The 15778-nt window shown below is 44.5% G+C and overlaps 1 protein-coding gene across 2 annotated transcripts in view; it reads right to left on the bottom strand.

Annotated features, from left to right (window-relative positions):
- LOC126353858 (calmodulin-like) overlaps nucleotides 1–15778 on the bottom strand; it is a 732664-nt gene that overhangs the window by 171715 nt on the left and 545171 nt on the right. For both annotated transcript variants that reach the window (XM_050003024.1, XM_050003025.1), the window contains one exon: nucleotides 7835–8158. In XM_050003024.1, the coding sequence (XP_049858981.1) occupies nucleotides 7835–8158 (324 nt within the window). The remainder of the gene's footprint in view (nucleotides 1–7834; nucleotides 8159–15778) is intronic.

The raw sequence follows: 15778 nt of genomic DNA, 5'->3' as shown, positions 1-15778 counted from the left end.
TCCCTTCTTGAGAGCCCTTTCTGGCACAAAGTAAGAATGCGGACGCGATCGAACCGCGGTATTGGCCCTCTAGGCATGGTTGAACTACAGATAACACTAGCCGTGTACTTCCTTTCTGGTGGAATGACTGTAACTGATCGGCTGTCGGACCCCTCCGTCTAATAGGCGCTGCTCATGTGTGGTTGTGTACATCTTTGGGCGGGTTTAGTGATGTCTGTGAACAGTCAAAGGGACTGTGTCTGTGATACAGTATCCACAGTCAATGTCTATGTTCAGGAGTTCTGGGAACCGGGATGATGCAAAACTTTTTTTGTTGTGTGTATTGTAGTAGCATTCGGTAATGCTTTAATTTGGGATCTAGACAAACACTCAAAATATAACAGAAAAATAATAAAGGTTAATTGTTCATACGCCGTTGCAACGGCACAAAACTCATTCATTAAGAAATGAGTTAACAGAAAACAGTTTGGTCCATAACTAAGATAAGCTGGGTGTATTTGTTTGGTGTGTAGTATTCTCAGGACGGTCGTAAAGCGGCGACGAACAGGTTACACGAAGGAACCGAAACAGGGGAGGCGCGAGGCGCAGAGCGACCGGCTATCGGCCCGTGTCACTGCTGGGGCGCTGCGTCGTCATCCCGTATCGCGCTGCCTGCCGCCAGGAAACCTGCCGCAGCGACATTGACAGCCGCGGGGAGTGTTTGAGCTTATAGTACCGTATCGATTGTGACGCGCTCTTCTTAAACACCGAGCCCACTAAAATTCAAGGAAGAACAATCTGCGGTGCGATTGTACGTCTCTTGTTTCGACTATCGGCGTAACGCCAACAGCTGTCGCTCGTTCCAACGCATGATCCAATAAACCCTCCAGCAGTTATCGAGAGTTAACTGTATCTGGGAAGACAGGAAAAGAAAAAGAGAAGATGGAAGCAACCGCCGAAAAAATGCTACTGAAATGCCAATGGTGTCGTATCAGTTCCACAGTGACATCATTTCTTCAGATTCGCATTGCCATGTTGCTTCGTATTCACCTGAGGGTGGATTCCAGGCACCAGTTGATCACATACCTCAAGGCGGAAGTGAGTATGGTCAGCCCGAATGGTGATCTCCATAGAACTTAACAACCAATATGAGATGTTAATTCTAAATTATTGCTCAAAAGATAAATGAAATAGCGTAAGTCACTTCGTCTACTCCGTGTGTGTGTGTGTGTGTGTGTGTGTGTGTGTGTGTGTGTGTGTTTGCTTATATCGGTACCTGCACCTCACTCAGTTCCGCTTCTACACAGAATGTTTCACAATTGCTATTACAAGCTTGCATGGGTTGAAGTGGGGTATTTATTACATAAAGTTTTAATAGTGAAACCATGTCCAAAAACGTGGCGTTTGGATACAAGATAAGTTTGAATATCAGACCACTTTCAAATTTCCCACTTCCGTCGAGGTACGTAACGGCAAAGATGCACAAAGTACGTATCGACGACTTTTTCCGTATCTCCTCAGTGCATCACATACCATTTACTTCCGACTACAACAACGAGTGCGAGAAATTGGGGGTTCACTAGCCGGCCGCGGTGGTCTCGCGGTTCTAGGCGCGCAGTCCGGAACCGTGCGACTGCTACGGTCGCAGGTTCGAATCCTGCCTCGGGCATGGATGTGTGTGATGTCCTTGGGTTAGTTAGGTTTAAGTAGTTCTAAATTCTAGGGGACTTAAGACCACAGCAGTTGAGTCCCATAGTGGTCAGAGCCATTTTCTGGGGGGTTCACTACTAGGAGGAGGGCTGACTATAATGAACAGTACTCCAAGAATGTGGACCAGCGTCTGTGGACCGCGAGTATGAAGGCACGCTTCCCAAGATGTACCTCGTCCACCGAAGAGACGGGTTCTATGGTTAGCAACCCTTGTAGAGCACCCACCTCAAAGTTTATTGTGTGTGGCCGCTGTATGTGTATCGCTAAGCAGAACATTTAAAAATGATCTTGACTTCAAATTTACTTTACACCCAAATGGCATATTGCCAGACATCAGTTCCTTATCAAAATTTTATCTACTAACTCCCTTCTACAAGCCAGACAAGCCTGTGATGTTACTGTGAGACGACGTGTAACATGGTGATTCAGCTGCCCCTATCTGTGGGTTTTATGCAACCTACGCTCAAGAGTTTCATATCCTCTTGCTCGCTACATGCAAACTATTAGCCTTACAGAAAAGAAATCGGAATATTTTTGTAGGGAATTTTATTTAGTCGAATTTTTTACTGGGATACTTTTCGACTGAAGATAATTATTTACGAGTTATTCGAGAAAAACGGGTTTGAAGGTCAGTTTTGAACGTTTTTCTTGAATAACTCGAAAATTGTAGCCTCCAGAGAAAACGTATTCCACTACAAAATTTAACGACATTACATTTCCTACAAAAAGGTCTTGTCAATCTTTCTGTAGGGCTAATACTTCGCGCGTAGTGAGCGAGAGAATGTGAAACTCTTGTGCGTGGTATATGAAAGCGATGCGGACTGTATAGAACACATAGACATGGGCAGCTGAATCACCATATATACATAAGTGATGAATCAACTCAAGCTACAAACTGAAGACTGTTCTTCTCATGCTGCTGAGTCAATAAGTGTCAGTTCAACGGACATTCATAGAACTAGGAAGCTTGAAGGGAACTTCTGAATATGCCTAGGCGCCTGCAAAAGCCATGACTTACGACGTACCGGCCTTGTAAACAGTTTCCTTCCTGGAGTCACTGGTTGCTATTTCAACTTACAGCTCAAATTTCGCCGCGCGGTTTAAGGCGCCATGTCGCGGACTGCGTGGCCCCTCCCGCCTGAGGTTCGAGTCGTCCTTCGGGCTTTGGTGTGTCTGTGTTGTTCTTAGCATAAGTTAGTTTAAGTAATGTGTAAGTCTAAGGACCGATGACCTGAGCACTTTGGTCCCTTAAAAAAAGTAGAGCTCAAATTTCACATGATACGAGACTGTACAATCCTGTCGGCGACATGCGGTTCACAACTTCTTACATGACTGCTCGTACTCTCTGATGAGAGAAGTTTCCCCCCGAAACCACTCCAGAGGTGTACAAATTATCATTCCAGCCTGCCAGCCACGTCTCCGCTGCAAGTATTAAGCTAGAACAACCTGTCACAACAGTGGTAAAAGCAGGCCCGCTTGGGTTTCCGTAAACCTGGCAAGCTCCATGGGGGATCGCTCAGCCTGCTGCTCCTAACAAAAGGCTGAGCTGTCAATCCAACGTGATTACAGTATGGCCAGGTGTATGTCTGTGTAGGTAATTTCACTGCAGCCCAGCCATCTTAATGGTGGGAGCAGCAAAATGAACAAACAAAACTTAAAGGAGATACATTGGGGTGCACATACGTCACGTAACAGAGATCACGTCCAGCAGGGGACAAATTGTAGTGTGTTCATGGAGCAGCTTCTAATAAATCAGTAGGTATCTCGCCATGCAAATTACAAAACACTCATTAAAAAAATGGCCCTGAGCACTATGGGACATAACTTCTGAGGTCATCAGTCCCCTAGAACTTACAACTACTTAAACCTAACTAATTTAAGGACATCACACACATCCATGCCTGAGGCAGGATTCGAACCTGCGACGGTAGCGGTCGCGCGGTTCCAGACTGTAGCGCCTAGAGCCGCTCGGCCGCTCAACTGGGAAAACATTCATTCAGAAATATGGAGTACGTTAAGACATGTTTGTAAATTTGACCAGCAGTTTCCTCACTCCGTAATTATTTTGAATGAGGACGATGACTTAGCGGCTGACAAGTGTGTAGAAATGTGTGCTAAGGACTTGAGGCCATTTACCAGTATATATTCTTTCTAAATTTAGGGAAAACATTGAATTAGAAAATAAACGTGGCTCAGTGACTATTAAAAACCATATTCTGGTGGCGATGAAAGCTTAGTATGGACGTAAAGTTGCTTCTTTCAAACATGTAACATAATATGAAATTCTAATTTCATGTTTGCTAAAATGCATTTGGGGCATGTAGTATGAACTATTTTGACCATTTAGAATGAATTCAGCAAATCCGCAACACACATCCTGGAAAAAGTAATTAAAACTGCTGTAACTCGGGTCATAATAGGCTGGAACATACCAACTAGACTTCCAAAACATTACTTTAGTTCTAGTATAATAGAAATCTTAAACTTTTTAGGTGCAAAGGATCTCGATTTTCAGAGATGTTTCTGTTTGTTACAGAAACCGTGCATTAGAGATGACCTGATGATAGTTGGACTTGAGAATAGCCAGTAGCAGTCGAAAGAGGGCGAAGCTGCAGAGAAAATCGTACATATCAAAATAAGTAAATAAGATAGAAATATCTCGGAAAGGAAAAAAAAGACGAATAAAATTCACCGTTATCTATCCTACAATGATCCAAAATAATATTTATTTCACTCTGTCTTATGATTTTGATAAAAAAAAGAACTTTCATGAACTTCTGAACCGTATTCATAACACTACAATGAAAGCGTAGAGAACACAGAAACTGCTACGTAGCGGCAATACGCGCTGGCAAGCAAGACTCCTTTGGCCTGCTTGGGTTGGGCGTAGCTTGGCTCGGATGAGAGTGAAGCAGCCTGCCCGCTCTGCTGATAACGCGTGGCAGCTTGTCTGCCTGGCTAACAGGCAAGCACGAGCAGCTTAAAATCGGATTCGTACACCTCTGGTATCCCCATATACAGGGTGGTCAGAAAATGTCAAACACTTATAGGGGTTTAAGCGCAGGCTTCCGCGGCCGTTGTCCTTGTCAATAAATTTCTTCTGTGTTGTTGACCGTATTATCAATATATAAAATTATCCAACTATTCAGCCACTATTTCAGTTCCTGACGGCAATTCCTCAGGGCTTTTGTGCTGTGCTCTGAGCACGAAGCCTTGAGGAAGGACATGTAGTATACAGGGGCAGTGCATTGGCGGAGCTCTCATTTGTACATAGACTTTCTCCACAGTCGCAGTGACGTATGATTTTTCTAGCTGTTACTGGTTCTGACTCTGTGGCGTTCATCTTCAGACAGCTTTCTTGTCAACCTCGGACTGCTCGTTCAGAACGCAACCAGGTGTTACGTTGCCAGCCTGTGGGCACCTTTGCAGGAGAATCGTTAGATATGAAAAGAAGCTGCTAAAGTGAGAGCCTATACAAGAAATTTTGCCCATGTTTCGGTTGTTTCACGCACAAAAAATGTTGTATGTAAACGTACTGCTCATAATAAAAACGAGATTTGTTAATTGACTACTGTCTGTACGGCTTGTAAATGAGACGTTACATTCTGTCGGTAAGATGGCTGTTTGACAAACGCAATTCAGTTAAGTATTACGACAAGAGTTCTCGGTAATAGGAATTCTTGTCAGAAATGGTGAGAAAGTGTCAACAGTCGTTTAGTAATAGAATATCTGACACAAAAGAAATCTTGGTAACTAGGTTATTTCTAGTGTTACAATATTAAGCACAAAATGCCATAAAGATTGAAAGTAGAGGAGTCTATTCTATTAGGAGCCTTTCGTGGTCTTGCAAATAGTTACAGTATGCATGTACTGTTCGTTGATGGGCTTACTGACGGCTAGGATATGTGATATATGTATCGTTCGTCGCCCGGATAAACTAACTTCATTGAGGAATACCGTAGTGTTCAGGTGATAGAGCACAGCAATAAGTCGTCCTTTTCTTTCAGATTTTATTAGGCAAATCTAGATTTCGACCAGTGTCTAGCCATTATCAATGCACTATTTCATGGTATCAGTGCATGTCCTAGTACGTCAGTCCCCTGTTGTTCGGGGTCCTGTCACAGTTCGTTCAAGAAGATGGCCCTAGTGCTCTCTTTGACTCCTGTCATCCCGCGACATCTGAATGATAAACCGACATGCCTGGGCATTATTCACCTGAGCTTTGATTGAGTTAACGCAGAGTGGAATGCAGCAACAAGTACTACGACCAAAGCTGATTTACTTTGCTTGTTTTGTTGCTTGTTGCTGGTCATAAGAGCCACGTCTGTTCGATTGTAAATATTTCTAATATTCTTTTAATCGCACAATGAGGCATCACTTACATTATAACTTGTGTATCATCAAGGGCCACACAGAGAGAAATTGGGAGAAACCCATATGCACCGGGGCATTCAGAGCTTAAAGGCTTTTTCTACTGACATCTGGCCACTTGGTCCAAAAGAATGCAAGTGCCTTACGCCGCTTCTTTTGATAAACGCTGCACGTGGCATGAACTCTGAAGTTACCCGCTCTTGTCATGCCAACTGCTTATAGGTTATCGGTAACTATCTACGAGAACACTTTAAATTCCGTTTCATTGTGGCACTGTAGTGTGTGAAATGCGATTTGTTCTCACTTTGTTAGTTATTCTACGGTTCTAATTGCTCATTATTTTGAGCAGTAGAACATAGAACAGCTCAATAAAAACAGTTCCATTATTTCTGCTTTTCATAACACAAAGTTTCAAGTGACTTATTCAGAGCAGTACAACTGTAACTATATATGTAGGTATATGGGACAAGATTTGGTACATAGACGCCTTTCTATACTGCTAGAAATAGCTATAGTAAAGTAGAATAATGAATCCCTTTAAAGATGTAATCACTGTGTGAAGTAAACCGTAACAAGCTGCTTGGAGTCAGATGTCACGTACAATTTCTGAAAGGAAGTAATTTTCCTGCGTAGTCTGTTCTTTTAATGAGAAATAAACACTTTAATTCATTATCTAGCAATTAGATAATTTCGCTCCGTTGGTCAACATGAGGCTACATCATTATAAAAGTTACTGTGCTCCACAAATCAGTGAGGGGAAAAAGCAACGTGTGACCGCGTCGGTAACAAGAGTTTCGCATGATTATTGTATGTACAGGCACAAATGTCCCAGACGTGAAATCCTCACGTGAAATTCAAAAAGTGTAGGTGTTATGCACAACTTGTCACTGTGCCAACACCTTATTTAGTTTTAAGGCGTTGACACCGGCATCCACGTTTTTGCTTCATTAGTCACGCTGACGTATTCTAATGCGTTATTTATGCTGGCAAAGTGCTCTTTTATAGTTCTCGATATGGATCACAAACCTGGGACGCTTGTGCCGTATCTACTATAGCAGTACTAAACTCTATTTAGGACATCATCACATGTGGCTTTTACACCACTCAGAGCTGTGGAATGTAACGTGCTGTAAGTGCAACAGTTTTTATTGTAGTGAAGCTTGGTAATGCTCATGGGGACGAAATTAATTAATTGTTAAATAGTGAAACAACTTCTTTATTTAGAAACCAGCTTCCTGCCCGCGGTTTCGCCAGCGTATGTGCTATATATATATCACTTATGTACAACAAATATTTAACATATTGCACATATAACCAGGGTGTAGCGGGTATAAGTGTAGGTATTTTTGATATGTGTTACCTTTATATGTACACGCATCAGCGTGTTGGTAGTTTATTGCCCTTTGTTTAATTATTCCTACAAACACGCCACAGACGTTAGCAACAGATGTTTTCTGCGCCGTTGAAACTGCATCACTAAGTAAATTACGCCTGTCAGTATAGTCTAACCGTTTTCTGTTCAGGTGTCCATACATCACACTTGACCTGCAGTCCAGGGGAAAACAAGCGCTAACGGCTTTCTCTTGCCACATGTACTTGGAGGTACTATCCAAGCTAAAAATATACTACTCCTAATAGCTAGTACGGCCGGCCGGAGTGGCCGAGCGGTTCTGGGCGCTTCAGTCTGAAACCGCGCGACCACTACGGTTGCAGGTTCGAATCCTGCCGGCAGCCGGCAGGCGGCAGGCGGCAGCCGGCGACAGGCCGCACTCACCAGGTTGATGGTGACGATGAGGTCGTGCTGCTGATGGCGCTGGCCCTTCTTGTTCTTCTTGGCGGCGGCGTTGAGCGGCTTGACGGCGGCGGCGGTGACGGCGGCGTTGCTGACGACGGCGGCGGCCGTGCTGGAGGCGGCGGCCTGCTTGGTGGGCGCCTGCTTCACCTGCCCCTTCTGCGCCGACGGCGCCTTCACTGCCGGCTTGGCCGCCCCCGCCTTGGCGCCCGCCCCCGACTTGGGGCCCGCCCCCGGCGGCGCCTTCGCCCCCGCCGCCCCCTTCTGGTTGACGTGCCCGCCGCCGTCCGCCGGCTTGTTGCGGGCCTGCGGGACCACAAACGCTCGTCTCAGCTACCGAACGGCAGCGGCTGCCGCGGCGCCTTTGGACCTACCGTGAGGGTGGCTACTGTCACGGCTCGAGCTGTACTGTCGACGGGCCGATTGCCTCCGCTCCGCCAGACACCTGGACAAAGAGTGTCCTGCATCGTGCAACAATCGTATTATGCTCCAGTATCCGGACTCCGAGATGGCTGTGGACGGTTGCTGAAGAGCCACGCATCCTGAAATAAAGATCACAGTAACGAGACTCGAGTAAAGGCAGACGGTAACCATCGTTGAATCTCTTCTGGACATCTTCTGCACACTAGTCGGTTCGGCTGAAAATTTATGGTTGAGATTATAGCGGCTAAATGCTATTAAATCGCAAAGTATGTACCTCAAAATTATTATACGCAATTGTGAAGCAGGAAAAATGTATGCTGCACTGACTTTTGTGTAGGACTGCAGAGCTTGCACAAAATAAAGTGGCACTTGAGTGAAAACGTACTTCTCGTTGTGAACGCTGGGGGAGTCCATCCGATGTTACTGAGTGGCCACGTCAATTGCCTGTCGCTTGTAGTCATGTTTAGATAGGCAGACAACGAAACAAAAATCTCTTTAAAAACTGTGCTTGATAAAACTGCACGAACGGCTAGCTACGCTGGTCACACACTAGAAACAATAGGGGCGGGGAGTGGAGGTGGCGGGGGGGGGGGGGGGGGGAGGATGGCTGCCAGAATCTCCCACAGCTTTGGTACATCCAAAACATGAGGAAGAAGGAGAAGAAAATTAGATTTTTAGCTAATATGACAGAAGTGGGTGTCAGGGGACAGAAACATAATTTCCACCTCATCCCTGTTTTTTTATTTTACAGGAGCCATGGAGCCATGAGCAACTTTCGGTGTGCTGCGGGCCTGGCTCACATTCTTTCTTAAGGTCGCGGGCCCCCTCGTCGCGTGATGCAACAGCAGCGCACTCAGCACATACGGGCAGGACCATAGTGTCCATAACGCTAATTTTTATGGGGTAACGCACCGATAATAATGGCAAGCGTTTCTCGACACGCCACGCGAGTAAATGATACCTCAAAAAACGCGTTTTTGAGCGTACTTTCATCCATATTTAAATACGAGTTTTGAATGGACAGTAATGCCTCCACCTTCGTTAATTGGGTTTAGAGAGGAATATTTTAATAAATTAAATGCAGAAATAATCCTTAGAATGTAATATTTAATTACCAATATTCACTATTCCACATAATCTCCAACCAGTTGGATACATTACTGCCTACGATGAACAAGTTTTCTGAAGCCGTCACGGAAGACATCGGCGCCCTGTTTCCGCAACCACCGTCTCACAGTTCTTTCAACGTCTTCATCAGAAGCATAATAATGTCCCCGCAGATCGTCTTTCATTATTGGGAACAGATGAAAATCAGACGGTGCTAAATCTGGACTGTATGGAGGACGCCGAACCGTGGTGAGATTCAGTCTCTGAAGTTGTGCTGTGGCGGCGCGTGAAGTGTGTGGTTTAGTATTTTCATGCTGCAGAAAAAAAAATCCCTTTTCCTTTCGGACCCTTCTTAGCCGTCGTTTCAGAGTTCGCAGCGTTGTGATGTAACGCTCTGAATTTTTTGTTGTTCCACTATGCAGGAAATCAACATGGCTATCACCATCTGCATCCCAGAATACTGTGGCCATGATTTTTCCTTGAATTTCTGTTTCTGGGGCGAGTCTTTGTGTCGATATTCCACAGACTGACATTTCGTCTCTAGATCGTAACGGTATATCCACGTTTCGTCTCTTGTCACAGTTGAATGGAGAAAGGCGTCACCTTCATTCTCGTAACGCGAGAGCAGTTCCTTGCAAATTTCAAGTCTGTGCGCTTTCATTTCAGGAGTCAGAATCCGAGTTACTCATCGTGCACAGATCTTCCGATAGCCAAGCAAAGCAAACCAATAACGTGACCCACTCGTTTTTGTGAAATGCTGGTTGTGCTTGAAATTTCTTTCTGAGTGATACGACGATCGTCCTGAATGAATCTATCAACATTTTGCTTGTGAAGCACGTTGGTTGATATCACTGGACGTCCCTCCCTTTGCTTGCCACGCAGGTCAGACGTTCCCACCTCAACATCTTTATACTGACTCGCCCAACGACGCACAGTACTCACATCAGCACAATCACCATAAACTGCTTTCATTCTCTCACGAATCTCCTTCGGGGTGACACCTTCTGCCGTCAAGAATTCAATGATTGCACGTTGCTTAAATCGCATTTACCGACCGTCTGCGCAGGGCTCCATACTTTAAACTGTAACAACACAACCGTTCGATGCTAAGGCTTCCCGCCAACTGCAGCTGTAGAGAAGAGGCTACTGAACAAGTCAGTACCTGCCGCATACCAGAGCTGCCAACTGTTGAAGAGTTACGATAGTGGAGGCATTACTTTTCAGTCAACCTTCGTATTTACATTTATTTACGTGACATGTAAGTTATTTGTTGGCTTATGACACGTTGCAGTACCTATATTAAGAACTTTGGCAGCGACTCGCCACTGCCTCTGCCCCATGATTTTTTTTTGCGTGGGTCGTAGTGAAACCAAATGCGGGTCAGATCCGAACCGCTGCCGCCGGTTGGTCACGTCTGTTTCACAATGTCAGTATTGTGGTACCTGACGTTGCCTCCTACACTAAATTGCTTATAACATCTTTGTTTCAAGAATTTTGCTTCTGGTAGTGAGTGGTTGGTCCTATTCTGCTTTTGTTGATCCTTGGTATACGCTGTTATTACTCCTTCATTGCTTTAGTGAGAAATTTCTAACTATATTAGTCGAATTATTGGTCCTGCTGACATAACCTGTTAATATGATAGTTTGCAGATTCGCCAGCTGTAGCTTATACAGGTTGTATCTGTAAGAGCGTGCAAAAATCTAACTGGACACAGACATTGCTCCACTGAACAATTTGAGAAAAGTAAACTGGGGTCGGAGAAGCCAGCTTAAGGAGATAACAGAAATAGAATCACATTACTGTGTACTTTTTTATTTACATTAGTTAACTCCAAAAACCATCATTCAAAATGGTTCAAACAGCTCTAAGCATTATGGGACTTAACATCTGAGGTCATCAGTCCCCTATACTTAGAACTACTTAAACCTAACTAACCTAAGGACGTCACACACATCCATGCCCCAGTCAGGATTCGAACCCGTGACCGTAGCCGTAGCGCGGTTCCGAACTGAATCGCCTAGAACCGCTCGGCCACAGCGGCCGGAAACATCATTATTGACACTATGCAGGTACCATTTATACTTTATCTTACAAAATATGCTGAAACTGACGCCCATCAACCTCAAGCATGACATCGGCGAACAAGATTCTGACGCGCCGCAACGAATATCTCTGGTGAGTTTCGAATCATATTTACAGGCAGCTACAGTTCTGGCAACTAATTCCATCTCCTTATCCACTGTGCTCTCATTCACGAGTGACTTCAGATGTCTCCATAGGAAATAATCAAAAGGATTCATGTCAGGTGACGTCGCAGGCCATGGAATAGCACCTTCCCTTCCAATCCAGCGGTCAGGAAATACTGTACCGGTACTGCTCCATCGTATTATACTGTATGTTTCTGAGTAGCACTGAGTAATGAATCTCTCTGTCGTTGATCCACAGCACATTCTGTTATGGGACAACATAAATACGATACGACAGTTACTTAATGGACCAGTAAACTACACAAAACCTGCATCATGACTCACCGGTGCTCACACTCGTCCTACTTACAGGAAATAATGTTCATGTAAATAAACAGCACACTACGTGTAAATTGTATGCACGTTAGTTGTAAATAGGCTGGAAAACGGTAAACTTCTCCGACCAAAGGTTCAGTGGATCATTCTCTATGCCCTGTTACATTTTTTGTACGCTCTTACGAAAACACCCTGTACGTTACGCAAGACATGTGCTTGTACATAGGCTTCAGATGTCGAATTGCACCTCCCCTTCTGTGCACTGGTCGTTCACGGAGGAGCCGCCACCACTCTCCGTGTATCCTCGACTACTGTGCCGCCTCCGCAAATATCGACCAGCTTATTTTCCGTGCGCTTTACATGTTTATGCATCATAGGAAAAGTAACAAAAATAATTAATTCATGTTACTAACTATTGTTCCTTGTACAGTCAAAGAGAAACTGACATGTAACTGTAATACTTCTGTGCAGCATGGGAGGAGATCAATTGAGGTTAAGGTCAAGATCAGAATGAGCAAAGAGAGGAAAGGGAATATTCCGTATCCACTTTAAACAAACCGTCCCGCCATTACCTTAGCTGATTTACGAAGAAATAACAACTTTCCCTTCATTTAGATTTATTGTTGTTATGTTCTTCTGTTCCATACGTTAGCCTATCCTGTGCAAGTCTCTTCATCTATGCACAAGTACTGCAACCTACATCCATCACACACACACACACACACACACACACACACACACACACACACTTGCCTCCATTACCAAATAGGCTATTCCTTGATGGCTCTGGATGTGTCCTTTGAAACGATCCGTTCTTTTACCCAAACTGTGCCATAAACTTCTTTTCTCCTCAATTCCATTCAGCATCTCCTCTTGCACACTCTGTAAAAGTAGGATAAGCAGCAATCTATGTTAGGTCTGGTGTCAGAGCACAGTACTGGAGCACGAATCGTTCAGCGCACATGGTTGAACATGGAGCTCCGCAGCAGACCACCCCTCGTCTTCCCCAGTTGGCCCAACGGCATCGTAAATTACGACTGCAGTAGGAACGTGTCGAGATTGTTCCGTCGATCAGTGGAAACGTGTCGCCTGGTCGGATGATCGCCGTTACTCGTTGCATTAGGTCGATAATTGTGTCCGGATACAAACTCAGCCAGGTGAACTGTTGTTCAAAAGATCCGCCGCGCCACGGACACAGGGCGGCGAGGGCAGTGTTATGCTCTGGGGAGATTCACCTGCGCTTTTATGCGACCTGTGAAAGTAATCGAAGGCACTGCGACTACTGTGGGCTATTTGAACGTTATTGTGGGCCACCAGCGTCCCTTATTTCCGACGGCCATGGCATCCTCCAGCCATGTCATAAAGACAAACTTGTGCTACAGTGCCTCCAGAAGAGACAGTGAACACACATTGATATCTTGGCCACCAAACTCGCTTGATTCGAACCAGATGGAGCACACCTGGGTCGCTATCGGGCGCCAGCTCCGTGCCTACCAACCACTTACCCATAATTTACGCAAACCGCATGTCCTGTTCGTAGACAGTAATACTTCTGTGCAGCATGCCTCTGGAGTCCCCCCCCCCCCCCTATATCTGTGCCACGCAGAACGGAAACTATGCGCTCCAAGGCGGACCAGTACGGTGTTAACCACGTGGTCGTCATGTTTTGGCTCATCCGTGCTTGTCTCTTTAAAAAAAGTTGCCAACGCCGCAGGTCCATCCATCTCCATGACTGAAGAACCGCAGTACGTCACAAGCACAAAAATTCCAAATTATTTGTTTGTTTTTCTAACTTACGGTGACAGGAACTTGGTTTCTAGTAGCAGGCACTAGCTTGCGATTTGAATTTTTGAACTTCATTATGTATCGTTCTGAGTGTGGTATATCAGTAACAAAAACTACAATTTTAAGAAGTTACTCTCTTTTGGTTATTTAGGAGGGACGTTCAGTACCTAATGCAATACATTTTCTCTGTCAGTTTCGACTGAATAAATGCGAAATTTGTTCTGGGACATGGGGAATAATATTCTCCCTTCAGCCTCTGTAGTTTCATGAAGTTCTGACAGGTGGCGGCACTATACATAGCATTCAAAATGACTTCTGCAACAACGGTGCGTTCCAAGCAGAGATATGCTATTGAGTTTCTTTTGGCGGAAAAACAGGGCATCGCAGATATTCATAGGCGCTTGCCGAATGTCTACGGAGACCTGCCAGTCAACAAAAGCACCGTCAGTCGTTGGGCGACACGTCTGTCATCATCGCAACAAATTAGCGCAAACCTGTCCGATGTCTCACGTTCCGGCCGGGCGAACACAGCTGTGACTCCTGCAAGAACGTGCGGACACTCTCAGCCGAGAAGATCGACAAAAATGCAAACCAACTTTTCCTTCTCCACGGCAACGCAAGGTCTCACACAAGTCAGCGCACCCGGAGAAGCTCACAAAACTTAATTGGTCTATTCTTTCTCATCCGTCATACAGCTCGAATCTCGCACCTTCCGCTTTCCATCTGTTTGGCCAATAACGTATGCACTCCGCGGGAAGCGGTATGTGAATGATGGGAAGGTTATTAATGGAGCACAAGGTGGTTCCCTCACCGACCAGTAGAGTTGTATCATTGGGTCATATAGGCCCTCCCAGTAAGGTGGCGTAAGGCCGCCGCATTCAGTGGAGATTATGTTGAAAAACAGGTTTTGTAGCGAAAAGAGTGAGGAATGATATGGTGTATTGGAACCCTGAACAAAACTAACCTCCTGTCAGAAAAAAAGTGTTGCAAAACTTATTGAGCGTCCCTCGTGCATACACATTGATCCTCCACATGAAACCCAACTACCACAGTGGGATGTGCTACTCAAGTTGGCCGCGTTTTGTCGCGGCCGCGGCACGTACCTTGCTAATCCATCGTTGACGTTCATCTGCAGGGCTTACGGGATGAATAACGTCATTATTACGTATATTGCAGCCTCAGTATCACGTTTGCAGCACGATGGTCTAAAGATTCACCCATTAAACGAGCTTTTCCCGAAATCATTCCTTGTTTTATCTGACGCCCATTAAGTTTTTATACATTTACGAATAATTATGGGTATGAATGAATGATAAATTCTGTTTTTTCTTCGAATATTCCATATTTTTTCAGAATAATTGGTCTAGTAGCTATGTGCACGGGTAATCGCTATTTTTTCTGTGCCTTTTTCGTAGATTTTGGCAGTTTTTTTTAGATAGCTGTTTGTAAACAATAAGCCATTTCCATCTGCAGTGTTGACATTTATTATACTATACGATTTTCAACCTTATTTTGAAAACCAACTGCAGTTTCTTAGTTAACTCAGCATTCCTGACGATTTTTGCGTTTTACCTCCATATAGCGGACGATAGAAATCGTCCTTTTACTTTACCTGCTAATATTTTGGCATCACTTAAAGAAACAAATAACATTCTAGATATCGGAAACGACAGCTTAATTCATATTATATTACAAAATTGCAATCACTTTACATGGAGAAGTGCCTCTTGCTAAGGTTTTCTACATTGGAGAAAATTGAACGATCAAGTAGGAAATTTGATGTACTGTAAGTACATCTTCACTTTATTATAAAATATTGACGTCAATTGTTTATAATTCTGAAAAACCAACATGTGAAAACGAAAATTCTGGTAATACCCCACGATACCCACTGAGATTGTCTTGATAAGAAGGCGAAACTTGTTTCCGGATATAAACAAAAACTTTATGCAACATGCAAAGAGGTGTTTTCCTGCTACTTACTACAAAGAAGTTAAATTTGTCGATGATGTAATTCTGCCACAGACTGCAAAGTGCTTGGAAGAGCAGTTGTTCGGAATGGACAGTGGCTTAAAAATGTTATAAGATG

The sequence above is a fragment of the Schistocerca gregaria genome, chromosome 3 (genome assembly GCF_023897955.1).
Source record: "Schistocerca gregaria isolate iqSchGreg1 chromosome 3, iqSchGreg1.2, whole genome shotgun sequence".
NCBI lineage: Eukaryota > Metazoa > Arthropoda > Insecta > Orthoptera > Acrididae > Schistocerca > Schistocerca gregaria.
Note: the sequence above shows the minus strand (reverse complement) of the source record. Positions and strands in the feature narration are given on the sequence as shown.